The 21,533-nt window shown below is 39.3% G+C and overlaps 2 protein-coding genes across 2 annotated transcripts; one reads left to right on the top strand and one right to left on the bottom strand.

Moving 5' to 3' along the window:
• Nucleotides 1-137: 137 nt before the first annotated feature.
• Nucleotides 138-5,804, bottom strand: higd1a (HIG1 hypoxia inducible domain family, member 1A). Its single transcript, XM_030773914.1, has 4 exons — nt 5,732-5,804; nt 4,749-4,829; nt 1,586-1,720; nt 138-1,408 (listed from the first exon to the last, which is right to left on the bottom strand). Exons 2-4 carry the CDS (start codon nt 4,822-4,824, stop codon nt 1,335-1,337), a joined length of 285 nt encoding a protein of 94 aa, XP_030629774.1. The 5' UTR covers nt 4,825-4,829; nt 5,732-5,804; the 3' UTR covers nt 138-1,334.
• A 14,363-nt stretch (nt 5,805-20,167) lies between these two features.
• LOC115812310 (atypical chemokine receptor 2) lies at nt 20,168-21,159 on the top strand. The gene is made up of 2 exons (XM_030774792.1): nt 20,168-20,857; nt 21,094-21,159. Exons 1-2 carry the CDS (start codon nt 20,168-20,170, stop codon nt 21,157-21,159), a joined length of 756 nt encoding a protein of 251 aa, XP_030630652.1.
• Nucleotides 21,160-21,533: the final 374 nt, after the last annotated feature.

Consider the following 21,533-nt stretch of genomic DNA (forward strand, 5'->3'; position numbering starts at 1 on the left):
TAATTACCATTTTTTATTATGCTGTGCCAAACAAAGACACTCTGGAGTGGCGTTAGACCTCGCACTACGCAGGACCTAAAGAGTCACACTAGCCTGACAATTAAAGCAATGAAAAACTCATAGCACACGTTCAGAAATATTTACAAGACTCTTTATTTGTGGGGACAATGTAAAACTTTTCTGATCCACCAAATCAAACCCAGTGCAATACATTTGGAAAGGTTATCAAATGTTCCACATACCCCCATCCACAAAGCAGGGTAGGGGGGGAAAAAAAAAGTTTGTCAGAACAGGTGCCAAGTAACAATTGTTCAAAGCTATGGCACTTCTTTCCCTCACTAAATAAAATAGCAGATTTATGGTTATGGTTTTTGGCCTGCTTTTTCTAACCATTTCCTCTCCACTTAACCTGAGATATGCTCATGTTCATGATTATTATTATTATTATTATTATTATTACTGTTGTCATTATGTTATTTATATGCCCTGATCTGTGCCATGAACCTTTCCTTTCTATCACCCCCCTGTTTTACTGCTCAAGTCTTTTGTTTTAATTTGAATATTATTTATAGAAAATAAATATAACTATTAAAATAAATTATCATTACTATTAAAAATGTGGTTTACAGAAGCCCATTTCATGTACCACAACCCAACCCTCCCATGAATGTGTCTTGTGAAGCACCTCATTTTTTATATATGTTTTTCACAACTAAATATATAATTGCACACTGTAGCTTCATGCACGTAAAGGCAAACAATCCTGCTTCCTAATTCTGACTTTAACTTCATCAATTATGTCATCTCACACACCTGACACTAGGATTCAGTAGTCAGGACTACTGCTGAATCAGGTGGGATTAAGTAAGATAAGCAAAAAAAAGGGGAGGGGCATCTAAAATATTGCTCTCTGGGAAAATGGGTTTTCCCATAATTCATATCAAGCAGGAACCAGTCATTTGAATGTACTGTAACTTCTAATATAGTCTGGGTGGTCCCTGTGTCTAGTGTGTTTTGTTTTATTACACAGCCTAATATGAGCCATGGATCCAATAGAGGAAAGACCTTTCAAAGAGAGGACACAAAGTTAGGTGCCTTATCTCTGTCAGCGTGCTCTTTTTGAGAGGGTACATGTCTCTCGAAGGTAAGACCTGTCATTCTACAGCTTAAACGCTTCCTTAAGAACTTTAAACAGGAGGAAATGTTTTGTGTTTCTCATAAGTAGGTTCTGGTAACAGAGGCAAGTCCGCAAACAATACCAAAGTCAGCAATAAATACATAAGAACACCTTAATATGAGGCAGTGTAAGGGCAATTTCTGAGTCCTTTGATTTTTCACTTCTTTTCCAATGCTTTCTGCTCCTGCATGGGCTTCCACACATAGTCTCTGTACATTGAGTAAATGACACCTGCAAAGAAGGGGAAAAAAAGTATGTTCCATTAAACAATATGTATAGATGAATTCATCAAAGTTTCTCATGGACATGTTCAGCTGACCCAAAAAAGCACCTAGACTGTTTTTAATTCCTTCTGTGTGTGTGTGTGTGTGTGTGTGTGAATTGTGTCCAACATAAAAGCAGACTTGCCTATGGTCATAGCTCCCACCACAAACCCTTGTGCGGCTACACGCATGTGTATGAGATGCACCGACATTTTCACGTTCCCACGATTCTTCAGTTTATAAAGTCTGTAGGCCACAATCGCAAAGAATCCAGCCATTCCTAAAAGAACACAGAGCACAGCCTTTCAGGTTCACAAACTTTGATTTTTAACCTTCACAGCATGGTACAGGAAGCTGCTAATGTGTAAGAAATAACAACATAAAGTATCTTAGTGGCCCATAGCTGCCTGAAATGACACCATGTGACCTGGTATAACATCTGCACACATCTGGAACTCTACTGGAAAGAGGCAAAGCAATTCGAAAGTAAGGACTTCAGTCATTTGGGGTCAAAAATGCTGCTTTGTGTGCCACTTCAGAATCTCTCATAGGTGTGTCATTGCATTTGACCCTGGGGACTGAGATGGCCATATGATGTTACGCTTTTTGTTCGTGCTCATCAAAGCATTATGCAAACATCTAAAGAGTTGTCTGCTCCGGCAGATCCAGATCTAATGTGATTACCTGAGGGTTTTTAGCATTTCTTTTAATCTTCCATAATGTACAGGGGGCTAATGATCAACCATGATTAAATTAGGCATGTTTTTCTTCTTCTTAGCATGGTCAGACATGTAACAATGCTTTGAAGGGTTGTAATATGACATAATTATGTCGCAGTTAATTAGATGATTGGTACAAGACGATGTCGCCATCTGCACTTGTATCAGTTTGTCTTTGGTTGTTAGCAGGGGTGGACAGTAACGAAGTACATTTACTTGAGTACTGTACTTAAGTACATTTTTCGAGTATCTGTACTTTACTTGAGTGTTATTTTTTTTGGAAACTTATGACTTTTACTCCACTACATTTGAAATAAAATATTGTACTTTTCACTCCACTACATTTCTATGAAGGTTCTCGTTACTTGTTACTTTAACGCATAGCTTTGAAGTCAGCAGACGAATTTTCTTTTCTAAAATGCGATAGGCCATATTGTGTTCGTCACAGCACAAAAACCAATCACAGTAAACTGCATCAATGCTGTCACTCAAGTACGTGCTGCATTTTTTTTAACAACTGAATTTGGCGGTTTTACTGATGGCTGCTACAATGGAAAATAAAGCTGATAAAGATAAAGGTTCCTCACCAGAGCAGCCATGGCCATATCTTAAGTCCCTGTCTGAGATTTTTGAAATCAACTGGTTTCCAAGCTAATTGCTTCCCGTATGAGTTTGCGTGCTGTGTTCGCCTAACACGTACAATCATTTGCCACAGTAGGTATGAGATGTGACTTGAAAATTGCGATTTATATGTTTGTGAATGTGTGGCGAATCTGGTGACAGAGGCAGACCACAACTCCTACTTTTAACACAGTGTGTGAACACATACGGAAACCAGTTGGCTTGAAAACCATTTGGGGCATAACACCGGGTCCTGTGTGAATCCACTGCTGACACATAATAATAGATAGCGAAAATGCAGAGTTAACGTTACTAACAAAAATCCTTTCAGAAATATATGTTTTAATCTTGTCAGGTAAACACAGTAATATTTGTAAGGTCAGCGGATTCACGTAGGACACGCTCCCAATAAGACGAGGGGGGCGGGAATCAAGCGGTGACGATGGTCATCCAGCTGTTTCACATTTCAGACAATGCTATGTAGTAGAAGTAAAATTAACCTAGCCTACAACATTATGACGTGTTTATCCTTTTAAGGCCAATCTGAGTTAACCTAGTGCCTGTTTAACTGAAGCTATACACTGTCTTTTATAGAGGAAGCATTTGGTTCAACTGTGTTTCTATAGGCTTTGTAGCATATTCCACAAGCTTTTTATTCTACAGGTTCTACAAGCAAGTCAGTGCATTCAGTAGGTTGTTTCAGAGTTATTAGACTCTGTAAATGCATTGTTGCAACAATACAACAATGCGCTGACATTAAAAAGAAAATGTACTTTTGAATACTTAAGTATTTTTAAAAGCAAGTACTCCAGTACTTTAACTCGCGTAAAAATTGAGCTGAACAACTTTTACTTGTATTGGAGTAATATTTGACCAGGAGTATCTATACTTTTACTCAAGTAATGGAGTTGTTTACTTTGTCCACCTCTGGTTGTTAGGTTTTCGACCTTGTTGTGTGACACAGTCGCGCTGCAACACCAATAAATACAGTGCTTACTTGTCAGGACTGTATGTTGTTTCACTTGAGCTTAGCTATGCACGTGTTGCATATACTCACAATGTAAGTTGCTTTGGGAAAAAACTAAAAAAATGAATGCATGTAAATGTTGATGTGTCAACTATCAATTCTACAGCACAGAATGGAGGTTTAAAGTTATTTAAAGCTATTTACCCTACTCTGAGAGGTAAAATGGACATAAATTAAGCTAAAGAAATAAACTAAACGAAGCTCAGGCCCATAAGTTTCTTTACTGCTTGTTGAGAACAGGATGACAGAGGACTTGTCTGATCTTATATCTTCATTTCCACTTGCTCCATAGACTGCTGCCTGATTCCTTTGCATTGTTTAATTCACAGATGTGCATTTTAGGTGTAATAAGAGGTTTGTGCAATAAAGTAAGAACATAGTATAGTCCCTAATTCTCAACAGACTTTTCTGAAATGAAAAGCATGTGCTCACTGAGCTGATATGACAGCTGCTCATCTGTTTAACCTCTCGTCTCAAGATCATTTCGGTCGAGAAAAAAAAAAATCTGATCACAGATCACCCTGGCTGATGTTGTCGTTCCATCATGCTTCCATGACAAAATCGCCATCACGCTACTGTTCCTCATTAGCTGAGTGGTCTTTGTCACCAAACCACCTTACTCAAATTGAGATCTCTTTTTGTCAAGTATATGTAAGTTTGACCCTAACCATGTTGGGAACCACACCTCTGTGGATGCACCTTCTTTCAGTAACTTTGTTATCCCCTATTTACACAAGGGTTTCCTTTACTGTGGCAGTTAGCTTTATATATGACTGTGAAACTTGCCTGAGGTTCACTTAAAGCTGTTTGATAAGCACAATATGCATTAAATGTAACACTATCAGTAGGCAATGCTCACTCCACAAGCTAGTCTTTCCACCTGGACAGTAAATTAACAATTAGTGTCTAAAACTTTGGATCTATATTCATTAAATTATTACCTGCAGGAACGAATGGATTTTCCTTTGCTTTTCTCATAAATTTGGACTCATATTCATCGTATTCGACAGCAGACATCTTGCCTGAAAGAAAAGAGACATAAGGCCCATTAGGACATAGAGACTCCATGTGCTTGAGTAAATATCTATCCCCTACCCTCTCACACAGATACAAAAGTATAGCAATGTTAATTATAGAGTACTGGTTTATCAAATGGTGAAAACTTCACTCTGGTTTACTTTAGTTACACAAGCAAAGACGTGTCGAGGTGTCTTTCACGGTACACACAATATTGCATAATGTTTGGGGGGGGCGGGGGTCGGCCGGGAACTTACAATTAATATTGGTAGCCTATATACATAACCATTTCGGCCTCCCTTCCACTCGGTTAGATTCTGCTACTATTTCAGTTTTTAGTTGATTTATTAAATAATTATGTCATATAGTAGCGTAATAATTCTTAAACAGTTACGTTAGTTGAACCTTGTCTGAAGGGAGGCACAGTACGCCTGGATGTGTGACGAAACATACCCGAATTACAAACAGTATCGGACAATAGTCAGCAATCCAAATATCTCAAAAAAAGAATTCGCTTTCATTCAGCTAAACAGTAGCCTGGGTATCGAACGGACTAGGCTACGGTTTTTCACCGTTGTACCGAGCTAAACTGAATGGAACAAGTTGTTCCCCAGAAATCATTGTTTCAGCTAAAGGTCAAATAAGTTTCTTGAAGTCTAAATTTTAGTGACTTTACTGATCGAGTCTGACGTTATTCACGAAGAGAATCGCAACATACGGAAAACTCAGCATAATTATGAGCCTAAACCCACACTTAAGTTAGCGGTATCAAATTCATTAGTCTGTACTATCATGCTGATTTTCCTGAATGTAACACTGGTTTGTCGTAATTATTACAAAGTAACAATATAAACTTTGTTTTGACATATTTAACTGAATCACAAGTAGGCTAAGTTCTTAAACTTACCTTTTGCGTTGTTCTACAAGTTAAGTAAAAACGTTTCACTGCTGCACACACGGCTGCTACAGGGAAGTCAACCGGCTTGAACTGTTAAGTAACATGTAGCGTGGAGGGCATCGCCGTCACGATGATGTAACCTTGTTCAACGTAAGAGTGACGAAGCCATTCGTTTAGCCTACGTACTGTTATGAAATAAATTAGTCAGGATTCCGTGAAATTTATGTTTCACGCTGAGGGTTTCCATGTTCAACATCCAGACAGAGACAAACTTATTAAAGATGTAACTATTTACCGCTTGAGTTAAGGAAGACCTCGGATTCCCTTTCAAATATCTGAAGAGGTTCGGAATGCTTTTTCATGCCGAATTTATACGATTTAGTATGCGTATTGAAGACTGGGTAGTATGCGTTTTATTCTATATAATCCTGTGAAATACTGACAGAGTAGAGCGTTTCATTGCGCTTTTAAACTGCATTACCCAGAATACTCCCAGAAACTTGTCGCTATTCAGATGGAATGATTGTTCCATTCAGCTGTGTGCCGCGTGACTCCACCGTGTTACAGCACATGATGTCCCTGCCTCTATATGGGGTTAGTGCGGTAAGCATTCCAAATTGTTCTAAATGACATGCACGTAAGCAAAAATAATACGTAATATCCGATTATTAAACGCTAAAATGTTTCCACTGAAATCAGAGCTGCTCTCAGATGCTCTAAAGTTATGTAGGCTACAAGAGATTACATCTTTCATTTTAGAAAACATCTCACGCTGTCGGTTATTTAGTTTTGGCCTATTTAATTTTTGAGGGTAAAAAAAAAATCAGAGATCGTTCGAGTATTTAATAAGGCACACTGTGATGTACTTATGTTTTTTTTCTTTCCCTTAACATGGAAGTGGTTTTATATTCAGCTGGAATAACGCGCGTTCACATTTACTTCACAGAACAACCACCAGATGGACCCAACTTTCCAATGTTCACAATGGCCCTGTTTACACCTTGCATTAGATCCGATTTTGGTGATCCGATCACAAATGGACGGCTCTAAAGTACAGGTGTAAACGCACCCACTGCGCATTGATTTCGTATCGAGATCCGATCGCTCAGACCACATTCAGAGGAGGTCTGGACCGCATTGACCACACTCTTATAGCAGTGCAAACGCGAATGCGATCTGAGCACACTGAACAACCGCCTTCTAAACTGACGTCCTCTGCATACACGGAGGTACGAACTCGTATGTGCTCATTCACGCGCCAGCGGCGTCACATTACAGTGCGGCAACAGGCAAAATGGATATTGTTTTGATTACTTCTTCCTCTTCCTCTTCTTCTTCTTCTTCTTCTTCTTCTAATTTGCGACAGACTAGGCACGGGAAGTGCATTGATGCCTCCCACCGGATCATAGCGATCCATGACCACCACATTTCTCAGGTCATCTAATGTCAGAAACAGTTCATCCTGTCAAAGAATCAAAACCGAAATCCTAAGAGTATGGTCGTTATGTCATGTTAAGCGTTTTCCTCCCATTAAGCGTTTGACGCCCATTTTAAGGAAACAGCTTAACATGGCTTGATGTCCCAAAACAGCGATCAATGATCACCAAATTTGTCTGACATCTCACATCTCATAAGCACCATCTCCTATCAAAAACGCAAAACTGAAATCCTGTTAATGGGTATAACGTGTTGGAAATGATGTTGTTGTTTATTTGCATATAGAGCAGGGAAGCGAGATCCGATTGCAAGTTGTCACTCAAAACACGTGTAGACTGATTCTAAAGCCAAGTGTAAACTTACTTTAGAGTTGTCCACTTGTGATCGATCACCAAAATCAGATCTGAAGCACGGTGTAAACAGGGCCAATTTGACCTCGCGTGTATTTTAAAGCCCCACGTCATACTCATAACACACTCTACTGTAGTTTACAAAAGCCTCAGTTTGGGCAACAAGTCAGTAAAACTGTGTTTGTGTCTATCAGTAAACTGAATGAATGACACCTGTAAAGAAAGGAAAGAAAAACGTTGCATTAACCAAGTAAATTATGTCGCAATATTTACGTACAGATGAATTCAAGGAGCAGAATTAGCACGGACATGATGTAGAACACAGCTGATGTAGCTGGGGGAGGGGGGCACCTTGAGTGTTTTTAATGAGTTATAGGTCTGGTGATTATTTATTAACCATGTAAGGTCTAAATGTAGAAAAGAAAATGAGCAAAACATTTTTTCACCTTTCAGATGTTGAGGAGGCCTGTGATGCAGAAATTAAACAGTTTTCAATTTTTTATGTTTTACTGAGTTTTTAGGGAAATGATATAACATTGCAACGTTGGGCCTAGTTGGGAGCAGAATTTCTGTATTTGTACTCACCTCACATTGTCTGAACAAATATACAGAACAACTGAGGGTTCATTTGCAGGGTTGATTGTTTATGTAGCCTTATAACATATATATCATGAATAATAAATGCACAACAGTCATATACTTTTATGAATAGTCATTTATTAATGAAAGAAAACAGTATAAAGTCTTAGTCCTAGTTTTCAGTCATGTTCATTTGTAAAAGACAGCTCTTTTCCTCTGTGTTATGACCCTGAGTCATAAGCGTGTATTATTGTTTGAGTGTGCTGTTTTTATCCCCCTAACTGCAGGTGGTGCTAGCCCCCCCCCCCCCCCCCCCCCCATCTGGTGTGTTTTCCCCGCATGTCTGTGTGTCTTTAATGTGTTCAATTGTAGGTGCCGCCCAGGGATTAGTCCATAGCCTGACGGCACCGTTTTTAAAAAGACGCTGCCTCCAATGCTGGTTACCCTTTTTTCCTGGCCCAATCTGACTGTGCTGTGAAGCACTTGCTGTAGTTTTGATTGACAGTTTTTGCATGTATTTTCTGATAGATATTCGTTGTATATATTGTAAATCTGTGTGTTTAGTTGACATTCGTTGTGTATAGTGTCTGACTGATGTACGTTGTATATATCGTAAATAATTCTTCACGTGAACAGTCCGGGTAGTCGTAGGGGTAAGAAACCATTTTTGTTCGTTCTCCTTTTCTCCTGTTTTTTCATTAGGGAGGTAGGTTCCTTATCTGTATTTTCTGTTTCTTTTATTTTTGAAGTAGGTTATTTAGTTTGTAAATTATAGATTGTTTTGGTTGTTGTTTGGCCACGCTAACCCCAATGCTCTTCACGACCACCTCTTTGTAAATAAATCACTTTTTCGTTTTGGACTGTATTCATTGTCTTGGGTCATCATAGGGAGTAGGGATAAGGGGAGTCACCTTTATAGTTTTGCCCAGTAACCCCTAGGCTGGGCATAACAAAAGCAAAGATGAACATTACACTTGCTGCATAGCATGCTGGTGTATTCATTTGCAATGATGGTCCCATCTCAAAATTAGTCTCTCCATTTTTGATGATATCAATCACATCCTGCACACTGTATCTCTTTGCTGGTGGCATTCTGAAATGGAAAAAGTGATAAGTTAATTAACCCTAGTCCTGGTTACACATTCCACTGAAGTCACACATAACTGTCTGGATAGTCTAATATGCTCTCTACTAGTCATACTAAAACAAATACATGCAACCCCCCAGAACACTTACATCCCCACATTCGGGAACATTCTCACCTGTCCCTGAACAATGCATTGAATGTATTTTTTTAACTGATACCATACAGATACAGTTTCACATACTGCTACAGAAAGATTTTCAAATACTGCAACCAGAAATAATTTATTCAGGTTAGGCAATGTAAGAGACAGTCACGATGAGGGATAGCTCCCACATTTTTTGTAATTCTATCTTCACCATTCGTATATTTACCTCATTTCATTGCATAAATTAGGCAATAACTGTACATGGTTTCCAAATAAGTCGGCCAACAATGTCAAGACAACTGCCGTGACAAGCAAAAGGAGATTGTGCTTCAACTCAAGCAGGTCCTGTGGCGAAGACTGCAGGTCCACTAACCATTGCTAGCCTAGCGCAGGAGCTCGAGAAAAACCATGAGAGCCTGGCTGCAGAACTCAAAATACACCTCTCTACATCCTTGGAGACCTCCTTTGCACCTATACAGATGTCTCTAGACACCATCAGCGCTGCATTGGACTCACACAACCAAAAGATAACAACCATGGAAAACACACTCACCAACCACAGTGATGAGCTAGCTGAGATAACATTGAGAATGGATCAACTTGAAAAGGCAAACGCAGCCTTAGCATCCAAAGCGGAGGACCTCGAAAATCAATCCAGATGACAGAATCTGCTAGTTGCTTTACCAGAGTCGCTTCTAACTGTACGTTCACACTGAGAGCGGCGAGAGCGTCAAAGCTACCGGAAGTCATTCATTTTCTATGAGAGCCAGCGTCTTTAAGCGGCGAAGAGCGTCGCGGCGAGGGCGGTTTTGGCGTCAAAATACAGTTGAAGTTCGCTTAACTTTATGGTAATGAGATATGATGCGGTTTGGCAACAACCAATAGGAATTTGGAAGTGCTCCGCTCTACAGAATTTTAGAGAACACAACAGTATAAACTATTATTCCCACCAAACTTTTGGTCCTAAGAAAAATGGAGGAGAAATTGATAATTGCTGCGGGTTTCCCCATCTTGTACGACTTTTTTGTTTTTGTCACTGTACGCAAACAGGCATGGATCAAGGTCTCCGAAACTGTTGGTGTTCCGGGTAAGTTGGTGAAGTGGATAATATATTTTGCGAAGGTTGGAGGGAATTGCATCTTAACTTTAGCACCATAGCAGGCAAAACAGTTGGTCGATGCGAATCAGTCGGTAACATTTACGTTACTAATTTATAACATCAGTGTTTGTCTTAACAGAATTGAAACTGCAACTAGAACAAACATTATACAGCTACTTACTTAAATGCAACGTATATAGATGATGCTGTCAAACGTGAGGTAATAGCGGAGCTGTACAATAGCCTACTTTAACCCGCTACAGAAAACTTAGCACAGGTGTCATTATTAGCCGTCATACATGCGTAACATGGCCTAGTTTCATGCTTTAAAATGTGTTTTTATCATAATAATGTGTCAGTGTTATACATTGAGTCATTTACAGTAAAACTGAAATGCACATTTTAAACTTTAGCTATATAAGCACCATTGATGTGAACCTTGTTAAACAATTTTTTTACCAGCACATCATACATTACCAAGAGTTCACACAGACCTTGCTTAGCTGGTGAAAATAACAATGAATGGCATTATGCTTAAATATGTACAGTAGCACATAAAGCTATGCCATTTTAGACATAGCATGCAGACAAGCTATTCTGAAATATGAGTGATGAGGTGTTCATGGAATATGTGTTTTCTATCCTTTTTCACTAGTTGATGAATGTAAAAAGCACTGGAAGTCGGTGAGGGACACATATAGGAAAGAGAGGAGAAAGGAGGCAGAGAGGAAGAGAAGCAGAGCTACAGTGGGGTCATGGGCTTCCTCAACCCCTTCCTGGAAGAGAGAGCAAGTTCCAGTAATATTAAGGGGGGGGGAACCATGACCCCAGAGGAGAGAGAGGATGTCATGCCTGGGCACACTCAGGCAGAAGATCAGTGGAAGGCGAGTGAGAGAGAAGGAGAGAGAGAGCAAGAGCTGAGTGACTGTTGTGAGAGGAGCCAGAGCCAGTGGAGTGCCACGGGTCAGGGATGCACACAGAAACGCAGGAAGAGGCCTAACACCGCTGACTTCGAGGAGAGGCTGCTAACAGCTCTTGAGGCTGTTAGCAGCAAAGCTTCCCCTCCCAGCCCTGGTCCAGAGGACAGCGACAGCCTGTTCGCTAGGAGTGTGCTAGAGGACTTTAGGACCTTGTCCTTGAGGAGGTGCCAGGACTTAAACTACCAGATACATAAATTAATTTATGAAGCAAAATGTCTGGAGGCTGAAGACACTGAACACTGAACAGTGAGGAGAGAGTAACGGGGTGCATCTGATAAGGCTGTGAGGGGTGTTAGTAAGCTTATTTCCCTCGCAGTCTGGTCAGCTGCACCTTGTGCTCTCCCTCACACACTCAATTAGAAAACAGTTCTTCTGTCTCCATTTTGTAGTTAATATAATACATTTTTTGAAAATATTTCTGGTTATATGTGTTTTATTTTCAAATCTATCATATTCTAATTGAAGAAGTGTAGGGTGAGCAAGTTTTGTCACTTTTTAACAATACGTCAATGTTGAAAATATTATACTAAACGGAACACCTTAATCTTGGACACATATATCATGTTCATTAGACTGTCACATGATATTTCAGTGCTAAATTATTAGCCAAGAGTGTACCTCTGATAACCTGCTCCATAAGGGGGTAAACTGTTAGCAACAGTGGGTAAGTTGTGTAATTAAATTATCCATCACATAATAATATTTTGCTGAAAATGGAAATAATGCTTTTTTTGAGTAATTGGTGGCTCTTAAAAGAGCCATTTGTAGCCATGAATTATGCCACTGGTTGCCAGAGGACAGCTCCCTCTGCAGAGTAATATGAAACAAATGTCTCCCTGACACGGATGGCCTCACGTGTGGAGTTGTTGCTGCCCACTCGGGTGACCTCCTGTAGCCCAGCAGCTTCTCTGTCTCCAGCCGATGGTATGGGCATCCTGGTGGTGCTTGCGGTCCTCCTCGGGAAGTTATGCAGGACACAGGTAGCCTTCCAGGGCTGATGCCAATGACTGTTCTGTACATACACCAGTGAGCTGTAAGAATACCAAAGGTATTCTCAACAATCACCCTTGCACGAGATCGCCTATAGTTGAAAGCTCTGTGCCTGTCGGAGAGGTTGGTTCCTGGAAAAGGCCACATGAGGTCTCGACGGAGTGGAAAGGCCTTATCTGCCACAAACACAAATGGCTGTGGTCCCAAATGCTCTGCACCTGGCAGCAGAGCACCCTTTGGCAGGCCAAGGGTCCCATCTCGGAGTGCCTGGCCAAAGGTGGAGTTAGCCAGCACACCACCATTGCTTGTCCTCCCGTAGCTGCCCACATCCACTGCCCGGAAGCAGTACTGGGCATCTACCACTGCCAGGAGCACAACCGAGAAAGTCCCCTTGTAATTGTGGAACAGGGACCCTGAGTTGTCTGGAGCCCTGATCACCACATGTTTCCCATTGATGGACCCATGACAGTTGGGGAAGTTCCACCAATGGAGAAAGTCTGTGGCGATGCTTTACCAGTCCTCAGTGGTGGGGACGGGCATGAAGTCTGACACTAAGGCATCCCATATGACCCTGGCAACCTCTACAACAATACCTGCCACGGTGCTAAGTCCGACATGGTAGCTGAAAGCTATTGTGTGGTAGGAATCACCAGTGGCCAAGTATCTGAACAAAAAAAAAAAAAATTTACAATAAGGCAAAATGAACGAGCAAAAAATACAGCATTATGCTGTATTACCAAACAGTAAATAGCCATAAAACACTGAAATGAATGTCCAGGTAATTGAAAACACAAAACCAAATTGCAGGACCATTTAAAACACAAAACACACAAAAAAATTATAAACTCACCCTAGACAAATTGTCAGGCGCTCAGCCTATCGTACCAGAGGCTTAAAATTATCGTACGCAAGTCATAACCAAGAGAGCAAATACGTGTAAATATGTAATTTCAGAAAACACGTATTCACTGAGACGAACGACTTTTTGACACCGCTGACAAGCCACACTGTTTAAAGACAAACTTTGCCTCTCGCCTGTCCTCACCTTCCTGTTCAGCACCCTTTTTTTTCCATTTTTTTTGCTGATTTCACATGGATGCAGCAGTAAGCTAGCGCAAACTCTCTTCATATGAGTGGGCGCTCATTTGACAAGATCATCTAACTTTTAATATTATAACGGTAATTGCATTGCACTGGGTAAATATAGTACTGGCCCGTAAGTATAAAATACCCCCAACTTCTGATTTGTAAAGAAGATTTCATCAATGGTTAAGTTAAGGACATTCTTGCTCGTGAGTTAATCATCACAACAAGAATGACTGGCTGGAGAGAGTTTGAGAGGAGATGCGTACACCGACGTAAGACCTATATTTTACTATCCTGATGTGTCGGGAAATGAATTCAAATGAGATAGCCTGTCCTGATAACAACTACTAATGCTAAGTGTCACAAAATGATCAAATTATCGTACATTATGGGAATTTTGGCTGGTTGCCAAGTTAAGGTTGGTTACAATGTTTTAAGTTCGATTTCTAGAGAAGGAAAGCTATAACTGCTTGTCCATTCGTCTGTCTCTGACATTATCGTTTCGTTTGTATCCGTCAACGAAAATGGTAATATATTTCGTCACAGTTTTTATTTTCAAAGGTGCATTTTTATTTAGTTATCGTCTCGTTTTCGTCGTGGAAAAAAGTTCTTTGACGTTGACAGTTTTCTACGACGAAATTAACACTGCGCTGCTCTCAGTGTGAACGTACAGTTAGGAAGGACGAGCGTAGGATTTGGAAGTTTTGGCAGACTGTTCTCATGCTGCTAATTTTGTTTCATCTTAGTTGTTGTTTTTGTAATGGGATGTGGGAGGGTTACACATTGGTCACACTTGTTGACATAAATGCCACACGTGTTTATTGTTATGCAAAGAAGTACAGTTGGTTTCATATATTAAGTATATATTTGGTAAATAATATCTTTTCAGTGATTATTTTTAGTAGGATTCATGACTGAGCCTAATAGCATGACTAAGAAGCTCCATGTGAAACTGATTTCATGGAATGTGAGAGGTTTAAATGGTCCTATCAAAAAGGAAAAAGTCTTCTAACACATTAAGTTTCATAGGGCCGATATTGTCTTCCTCCAGGAAACTCACCTTAAATTAAGTGATCACATAAAGCTTATGCAGCCATGGGTAGGACAGCTATTCTATTCATTACTTAATTCAAAGAGGAACAACTGTTTTGATTTCTAAAAAGCTTAAGTTTATATCCGAAAAAATAGTGCCTGATCATAATTAGCGGTTCATCATTGTTTCTGGCAGACTCTTTCATATACCAGTTATATTAGTTTGTGCATATGCCCCTAATTTTGATGATGCCAAATTAATGACTACACTTCTATCATCTATCCCAAATATAAATACACATTATTTAATTCTTGGAGGAGATCTAAATTGTGTTATGAACCCCCAGCTGGACCACTTGAACTGCAAGGTTACCACACTCTCAAAGATGGCCACAGCAATAACATAATTTGAGGCACTATGGAGGTTGTGATCCCTGGAGATTTTTACACCCAGATGCCAGAGCTTACTCATTCTTCTCCTACGTACATCAGATCTACTCAAGGATAGATTATTTTTTTATCGGCAAAGCCTTAATACCATCCGTGCACTCCTCTGAATATTCGGCAATAGTCATTTCAGACCATTCCCCTTTATTACTTGATCTCAGATTTGGCGAGAATAAGAAAAAGCACTCTGCAGGCGGCAAGAGAGGATGGTAGACTAGGACTGCCTAATTTTAGGTTTTACTACTGGGCAGGAAATATACAAAGAAATACTCAGTTGGCTATATGAGAATGAGCTGGACTGGTGTAAAATGGAATCCCTTTCCCGTCACACATCCTCACTTGCAGCTTTGATATGCTCTCCTATCTTAGCAGTAAATCATTCGTCAAACACATTTGTTTGTCAACTTTGAAAAAATGGACACAGTTCTGCAAACACTTCAAATTATTCAATTTCAGCCGCTTTCGCCCGCTATGCAATAACCGTCTATTTTTACCATCTAAACTTGACTCTGCCTACATGCTCTGGAATAACAAAGGTATCATATCATTCAGAGACCTGTTTTTGGGTGGCACTTTTACCCACTTTGAAAGTCTGACCAGTAAATATAACTAGCCTCGAAATCATTTTTTCCGCTATCTCCAGCTTTGCAGTTTTGTTAAGGATCATTGCACTACATTCCCTTGCTTGTCCCCGGGGGAATTCGCCAAACGTTTTAGAGACACCAGAAAACCTGACAGGACTGACATCTAAACTATACAACTACATTCTTAGATCTGACCCCCCTCCACTTGCCAGAATCAAGCATGAGTGGGAGGCTGAACTGGGAGTCCAGTTACAGGTCAATTATTCCTCCTCTTGTGCCCGTCTCAATCTTATACAATTTTAAGTGCTCCATAGAATGCACTTAAGCAAAGCTAAACTAGCAAAATACTTTCCTGGCACTAGTGAGACCTGTAATAGGTGCTTCTACCTCTCGTTTAGCCCATACCTTCTGGACATGTTCAAAATTAACAGGATTTCGGAAAAACTTTTTCAGAGTTATGTCAGAAGTCTTAGGTATAGATATTGAACCCTGTCCACTCATTGCCATTTTTGGAGTGCTGAAACTGAATATCCTGTCCTTTGCCTCTCTCATTGCCCGTAAACGCATCCTCCTACACTGGAAATTGCCCAAGGCTCCAGCAGACTGATCTAATGTCACTTCTTAAACTGGAAAAAATCCAATTCTCTCTTATAGGGTCGACTAAGAAAATTTTACATTACATGGCAACCTTTCCTCTCATATTTTGATAAATTATCTACAGAGAGACAAGATGAGGGACAAGAGATGAGCTTGAAGGAAAGTTTGCAGGTTGTGTGAGTTCATGGCCAGATGGCCGGACCTATATACACATTTACAAATGTTTGGCAAACTGTCAAAAAAAATTCTTTCTTTCTCTCTCTCTCTCTGTCACTCACACACACACACATATATGCACACAGAGAGAGGGAGAGCCTACATTAGCGCAAGCATATACCATTCATAGCATGATAAATTGAAGTTAAATTTATAATTGAGTCTGCCCTAAAGCATTAATATATTTGAGTAGGCATTTGCCTTTTTTACTAGCCCCTTTGCTACCATTACATTCTCCTTTCACTGAGTAAATTCTTTAGTAGATTTCTAGTGACCAAGCCCACAAAATTTCTTATCACCATAAGTATTTTAAACACTGAATAAACTCTTACCACATTTCCTTTTCCAAAACAAAATATGTTCTGAATAAGCATAATTACCCATTTGCACTTCCTTCCTTCCCACCCACTGTCAGTTCACAACAGGCTTTTTTTCCTGCTAGGATCTTTTTTTCTTGGATCTCATATACCACAGATCTGATCTTGAGAGTTTCTCTTTCAGACATCACTGATAATGATCTAGCTAGGTTATTATACCCTAACCAATTGTCCGTCATCAGAGTGGAAGAAAAACAAATCTGGGCTTAACATCACATTACTTTCAAATTCTCAATCCCAAATTTGTCATGTCTTAGAAATCTCAACTCAGCCAACATTAAGAATAATAACTATTGAAGGGACTGACATCAGCAAGACACGATGGTTGAAGGTGACCAAACGGAAGACTTTACTGACAAAAGATGATTAAAATACAAGTGCAAACTAATAACAAAAGCCGATAACAAAAAGGTGCAGGATAACAAAAAGGTGCAGCATAACAGTGTGCGCAAAACACAAACAACGATAGACAATGGACAAGGAAAACACTAGGACTTAAATAGAGGGAGAACTAAACAGGGCAACACAGGATTGGTAGAAATTAACAAGGTTAATAATTAGACAAACAGGAACAGGTGAGGGGCGGAGACAGACACAGCAAGAGCACAAAGACATAGCAAACTAAAAGTCCAAAATGGCGGTGCAGGTTGTGACAATTAAATGTGTCTGAGATCAGATGGAGCCTCAAAATTGTGATTGATTGTGTGTGTAACCAATTTTTTTTTTTTTGTCTTTTTTTCTTTTAATTATTATTATTATTTATAATGCAATGCCCTTTATCCCCTTGGTAAGTGAATGTTTCACTTAATATTAACATCATCAACTTGATTCTTTTTCCTTTATATTCCCAGAGTAGAATTTAGTTAAAAATAAGTGATTGTTTAGGCTTGTTTACTGTCTAAACTTGTTGTAATACATGTTTTTATTCATATTATTGTCATTTTACAACATGCATAGCTATTTCTCTCTAGGGACACTCTGCTTGCTCATTTAACATTTTCTTTGCTCCATGTCCCATCTTTTTCTGCTTTGACTCCCAAACCTTGTACCAAATATGTTATTTCTGTGCCCTTTTTGCTATATAAACAAATAAACAAAATATAGTCTTTCCCCCCAGTACAGTCTTCTACCATGTTTTATGTCACCATTATACATAGCATTACACATGTACATAGCCCACATGCAACTAACTATTCTCAACATTTTTCAGCATATAAACTAGGGCTCTGCTCAAAACACACACACATTTATATCACTTTTATGGAGAATCCTTAATAAGAATCTCAGAGTAAACTATATCAACAGTTCACTTTCTCGTAAGTGAAACCTTTTCTTTGTGTTGTATTCTAAGCCTAATACTAGTTCTAAACACTGGTTTGCCAGAAGGGTTTTCAGTTGGGGCCAAGAGAGAGAAAACACTGGTTTATTCCAAATCATACCCTAATGCTTACTGCTGGTATTCAGTTGCATCATTCCTCAGCTTTTGCCAGAAGGCTATATAATCTTGTAGACAAGTGCTTTGGCCTAAAGTTCTCTCTCCATAGTCAGCACAACATTCATACAGCATTGCTAAATGTTTTTCATGTGGGCTTTTGTTTTGGTCAAGTTTTGCAATAGCACATGTGCATAACAAATAAATACAATAAAAAGGTTGCCCATGGTGTGACCGGTTTTGAGGATATTTAATTTGTCTGCTGCAACAGGGAAATCATGCTATGTTGAACTAGCACAAAAATGAATAAATAAATAAAAACTAGAGACCCAGCCCATGATAACCTCAAAAGGAAACTATTTGGTCATCATGACATTTGAATGCTGTTTTTTTGGTGTAAAGTCATTAAGAGAGCAGCTGGATTGAAGTATACTCAAATAGTTAACATTCACTTGAATTTAATCAACATAATTCGATTGATATTCTTCATTCTTAAATTCATCAATAATTGACAATGTTTTCTTTCATTTACATTTTTGTATCTGTACATTTTGTATCAAGTGTATCTGTCTTTTTTCCACTTCCTGCGAGGAGGTAATGAGAACAGTATCTGTACCATTATATATCTCTTTAACAATCATGTAATGGAAAATAATACATCCTTTTTTATACCCCTACCAGTCTTGACTCCTACATACCGTCTTGACAGCTCTAATGTCCCAATGTATTACTTATCTTTCTATAATGTATACTTCATGACACTCCTACATATACCATAGATCTATGTTGATGCTTATTTTGTCCTGTGTGCACTTACTTTTATGATGTAGATTTCCTACCCTGTTTCAATAATCAGTATGATTTTGAGGGCTTCAAGGGTGAGAGTAAAAGTAAAAGTTCAGGGAGTAAAAGTACTTTGCTAGTATAAGGGGTATAAGGACAGATTTGTACTTGAACTATCAACAATATGAGCAACTGCAATGCAGTAAGATAACTATAAGTTAGTGATTGACTTTTGATGCACTGTACATTCATTGGTCCAGAGTAAAACAATATGTTCACCACCCTTGAATGTTAGTGCCCCACTGAAAATTAGTGAATAAAAGATAATAAAATGAAAATCCTGTTTAGCTATGAGTCTCTACAGAATGAACTTCTCTTTAAAGGTAATACAATAGTTACATACAATACAAATCTACACCCAAGGCTGAGGCGTGCCTCCTGTCTGCTTTGACAAGCAATTTCACCTCTGACATCAAGGTCAAGCAGGTTAGCTGGACATCCTTCTGTATGTGCACATTTTTAATCTTACTGTTTTTGGGATGGAGCATTTGTTTAACAAGTAAGCACTCAGCATATTTGCTAAAAACTCATATTTAACTGAAATAACAATTTGAGAATTCTCTGCAATTAAAAAACCCAAAAACCTTTGTATCCAAAATTGTACTGAAAGTGAAACTCAAAAGTGGTGATATGCATCTCTGAGAATGAAGCAGATCCTGAACAAGAAAGAGATTGCCTTAAATATGTCAGTCATGGATATATATTTCTTCTGTTTCTTCTTTATTTCTTGTCCACAGTATGTTTTGCATGCTCCTATTAACAGAGGGAATGACTGAGCAAACGGGGTTGTTCTAGTCCCCTTTTTAAAAGCTTGGCAAATAACAGAAGATCATCTTTTTGGGTAGCCTGGCTCTTTAAGATAGAAAAACAGGAAGGGGAGGAGGGGAAGCAGGAGTTATACAAGCACTTCAGTCAGGATATGACCATTAAACTTTGAGCTTCTGCTGCTCCTTTTTTCCTTCTTTCCTGTTAAAGCAAGTGGATTTGCTCAGGCGCTCTGTTTCCACATTCTACATTTTCATTTCTGTCCGTTGGTTTGAAACAGGTAAGAAGAACTCAGTATGCCCAGGAGAAGGGTGAAAGGCAAAAAAGAACCCTCTGAAGAAGAAAAATGTTTCACATGTTGTGTTTGTGTCCCACAGCCTTTTAACTGGATCCAGAGCAATGGATGTTATGATCCCATCCGACAACGCAGACTACGACACGATTTATAATTACTCAGATTATTACTCTGAAGAATCTCTGGATAAATATGGACTTTGTGAAAAGACACACATCAAGAACTTTGGACGTATCTTTCTACCTTTATTCTATTCCATAGTTTGCATTCTCAGCATCCTTGCTAATTTAATGCTAATGTACATTTTCATCAAATATAAAACATTAAGAAAAACATTCCCTCTACACATGATGGTTTCCGACATTCTTTTTGCATCAACTTTTCCCTTCTGGGCAATGTATGCCCACAGCGGGTGGATCTTTGGTGACCATGGTTGCAAGATAATTACACTGATATACATGGTCAGCTTGTACAGCAGTAATTTGTTCGTTGCCTGTATGCACCTGCATAGATGCACTGGTGGAGTTTTCTTCCTCTGGAGCATAAGGAACCTGAACTGCTCTTTAAAGACTGGCATAATGTGTGCTGTAGTGTGGTTTGTCTCATTTTTAGCTTCAATTCCAAATATCTGTTTTGCGGAGGCACACGATAAAGAAAAGACATGTATGAATAATGTTGGCCACAGCAAAGCTTGGAAAACTTTTATGAGAAGTGAGATAATTCTCTTAGGCTTTTGCATACCTTTCATAATGATGCTCCTCTGTACCCGAAACCTCTTTGCTTCGCTCAGGGAAGTAGAACTTCAAACAGTGAAAAGACCCAAGAAATTTAGTTATGTGGCTTTTCCACTGATGTTTTTTTGTGTGTGGTTTCCATACACTGTAGTAAACTTCATGCATACTTTGCAAGACCTGCATGTTATATCTGACTGCACTGTAAATCAACATCTAGATTTTGCCATCCAGTTAACAGAGTGCATTGCTTTCACCCATGCTTTTCTGAATCCTCTCACATACGTGTTTTTGAACAGAAAGATCCGGAAACAGTTGAGGAAGATCTTGTCTGGTCAGAGGGAGTTTTTACTCGACTCATTTGAGAGCTCAACTGATCTGAAGTGCCATGCTATAGATATAGAGCTAAAGGCAGTTTCACAGCTTCAAGGGAGTGAGATACCTGGTCATATTACAGAACGGAGTGATCACAAACTACCGTCTCAGACGTAAAAGATTTTGGCCTTTTTTTGTTTGTGTAGTATTATAATCATATCTCATATGATGAGGTGAGCTAAAACTTTGCCTTGACTAACTTAGTCTATACGTCTCCACCCAGCTGTACACAAATGGGAGATTACAAAGCAGCGGAGACAGGTGCAGTTGATGTAGTTTTCTCCCCCATCCTGCACAAGAGATGTAAATTTGGACAGTCTGTGACAGAATTCCAGCCAGTACTGGAACTCATGCCTAGAAAAAC

Source organism: Chanos chanos, chromosome 5, assembly GCF_902362185.1.
Source record: "Chanos chanos chromosome 5, fChaCha1.1, whole genome shotgun sequence".
Lineage (NCBI taxonomy): Eukaryota > Metazoa > Chordata > Actinopteri > Gonorynchiformes > Chanidae > Chanos > Chanos chanos.

Excerpts from the sequence above, each read along its gene's own strand:
- LOC115812310 (XM_030774792.1), top strand. The coding sequence starts at position 20,168 with ATGGATGTTATGATCCCATCCGACAACGCAGACTACGACACGATTTAT. Across the intron at positions 20,858-21,093 it reads TCTTTGCTTCGCTCAGGGAA|AAAGATCCGGAAACAGTTGA; the intron begins GTAGAACTTCAA and ends GTTTTTGAACAG.
- higd1a (XM_030773914.1), bottom strand. The coding sequence starts at position 4,824 with ATGTCTGCTGTCGAATACGATGAATATGAGTCCAAATTTATGAGAAAA. Across the intron at positions 1,721-4,748 it reads AAATCCATTCGTTCCTGCAG|GAATGGCTGGATTCTTTGCG; the intron begins GTAATAATTTAA and ends GTGTTCTTTTAG. Across the intron at positions 1,409-1,585 it reads GGTGGGAGCTATGACCATAG|GTGTCATTTACTCAATGTAC; the intron begins GCAAGTCTGCTT and ends CCTTCTTTGCAG.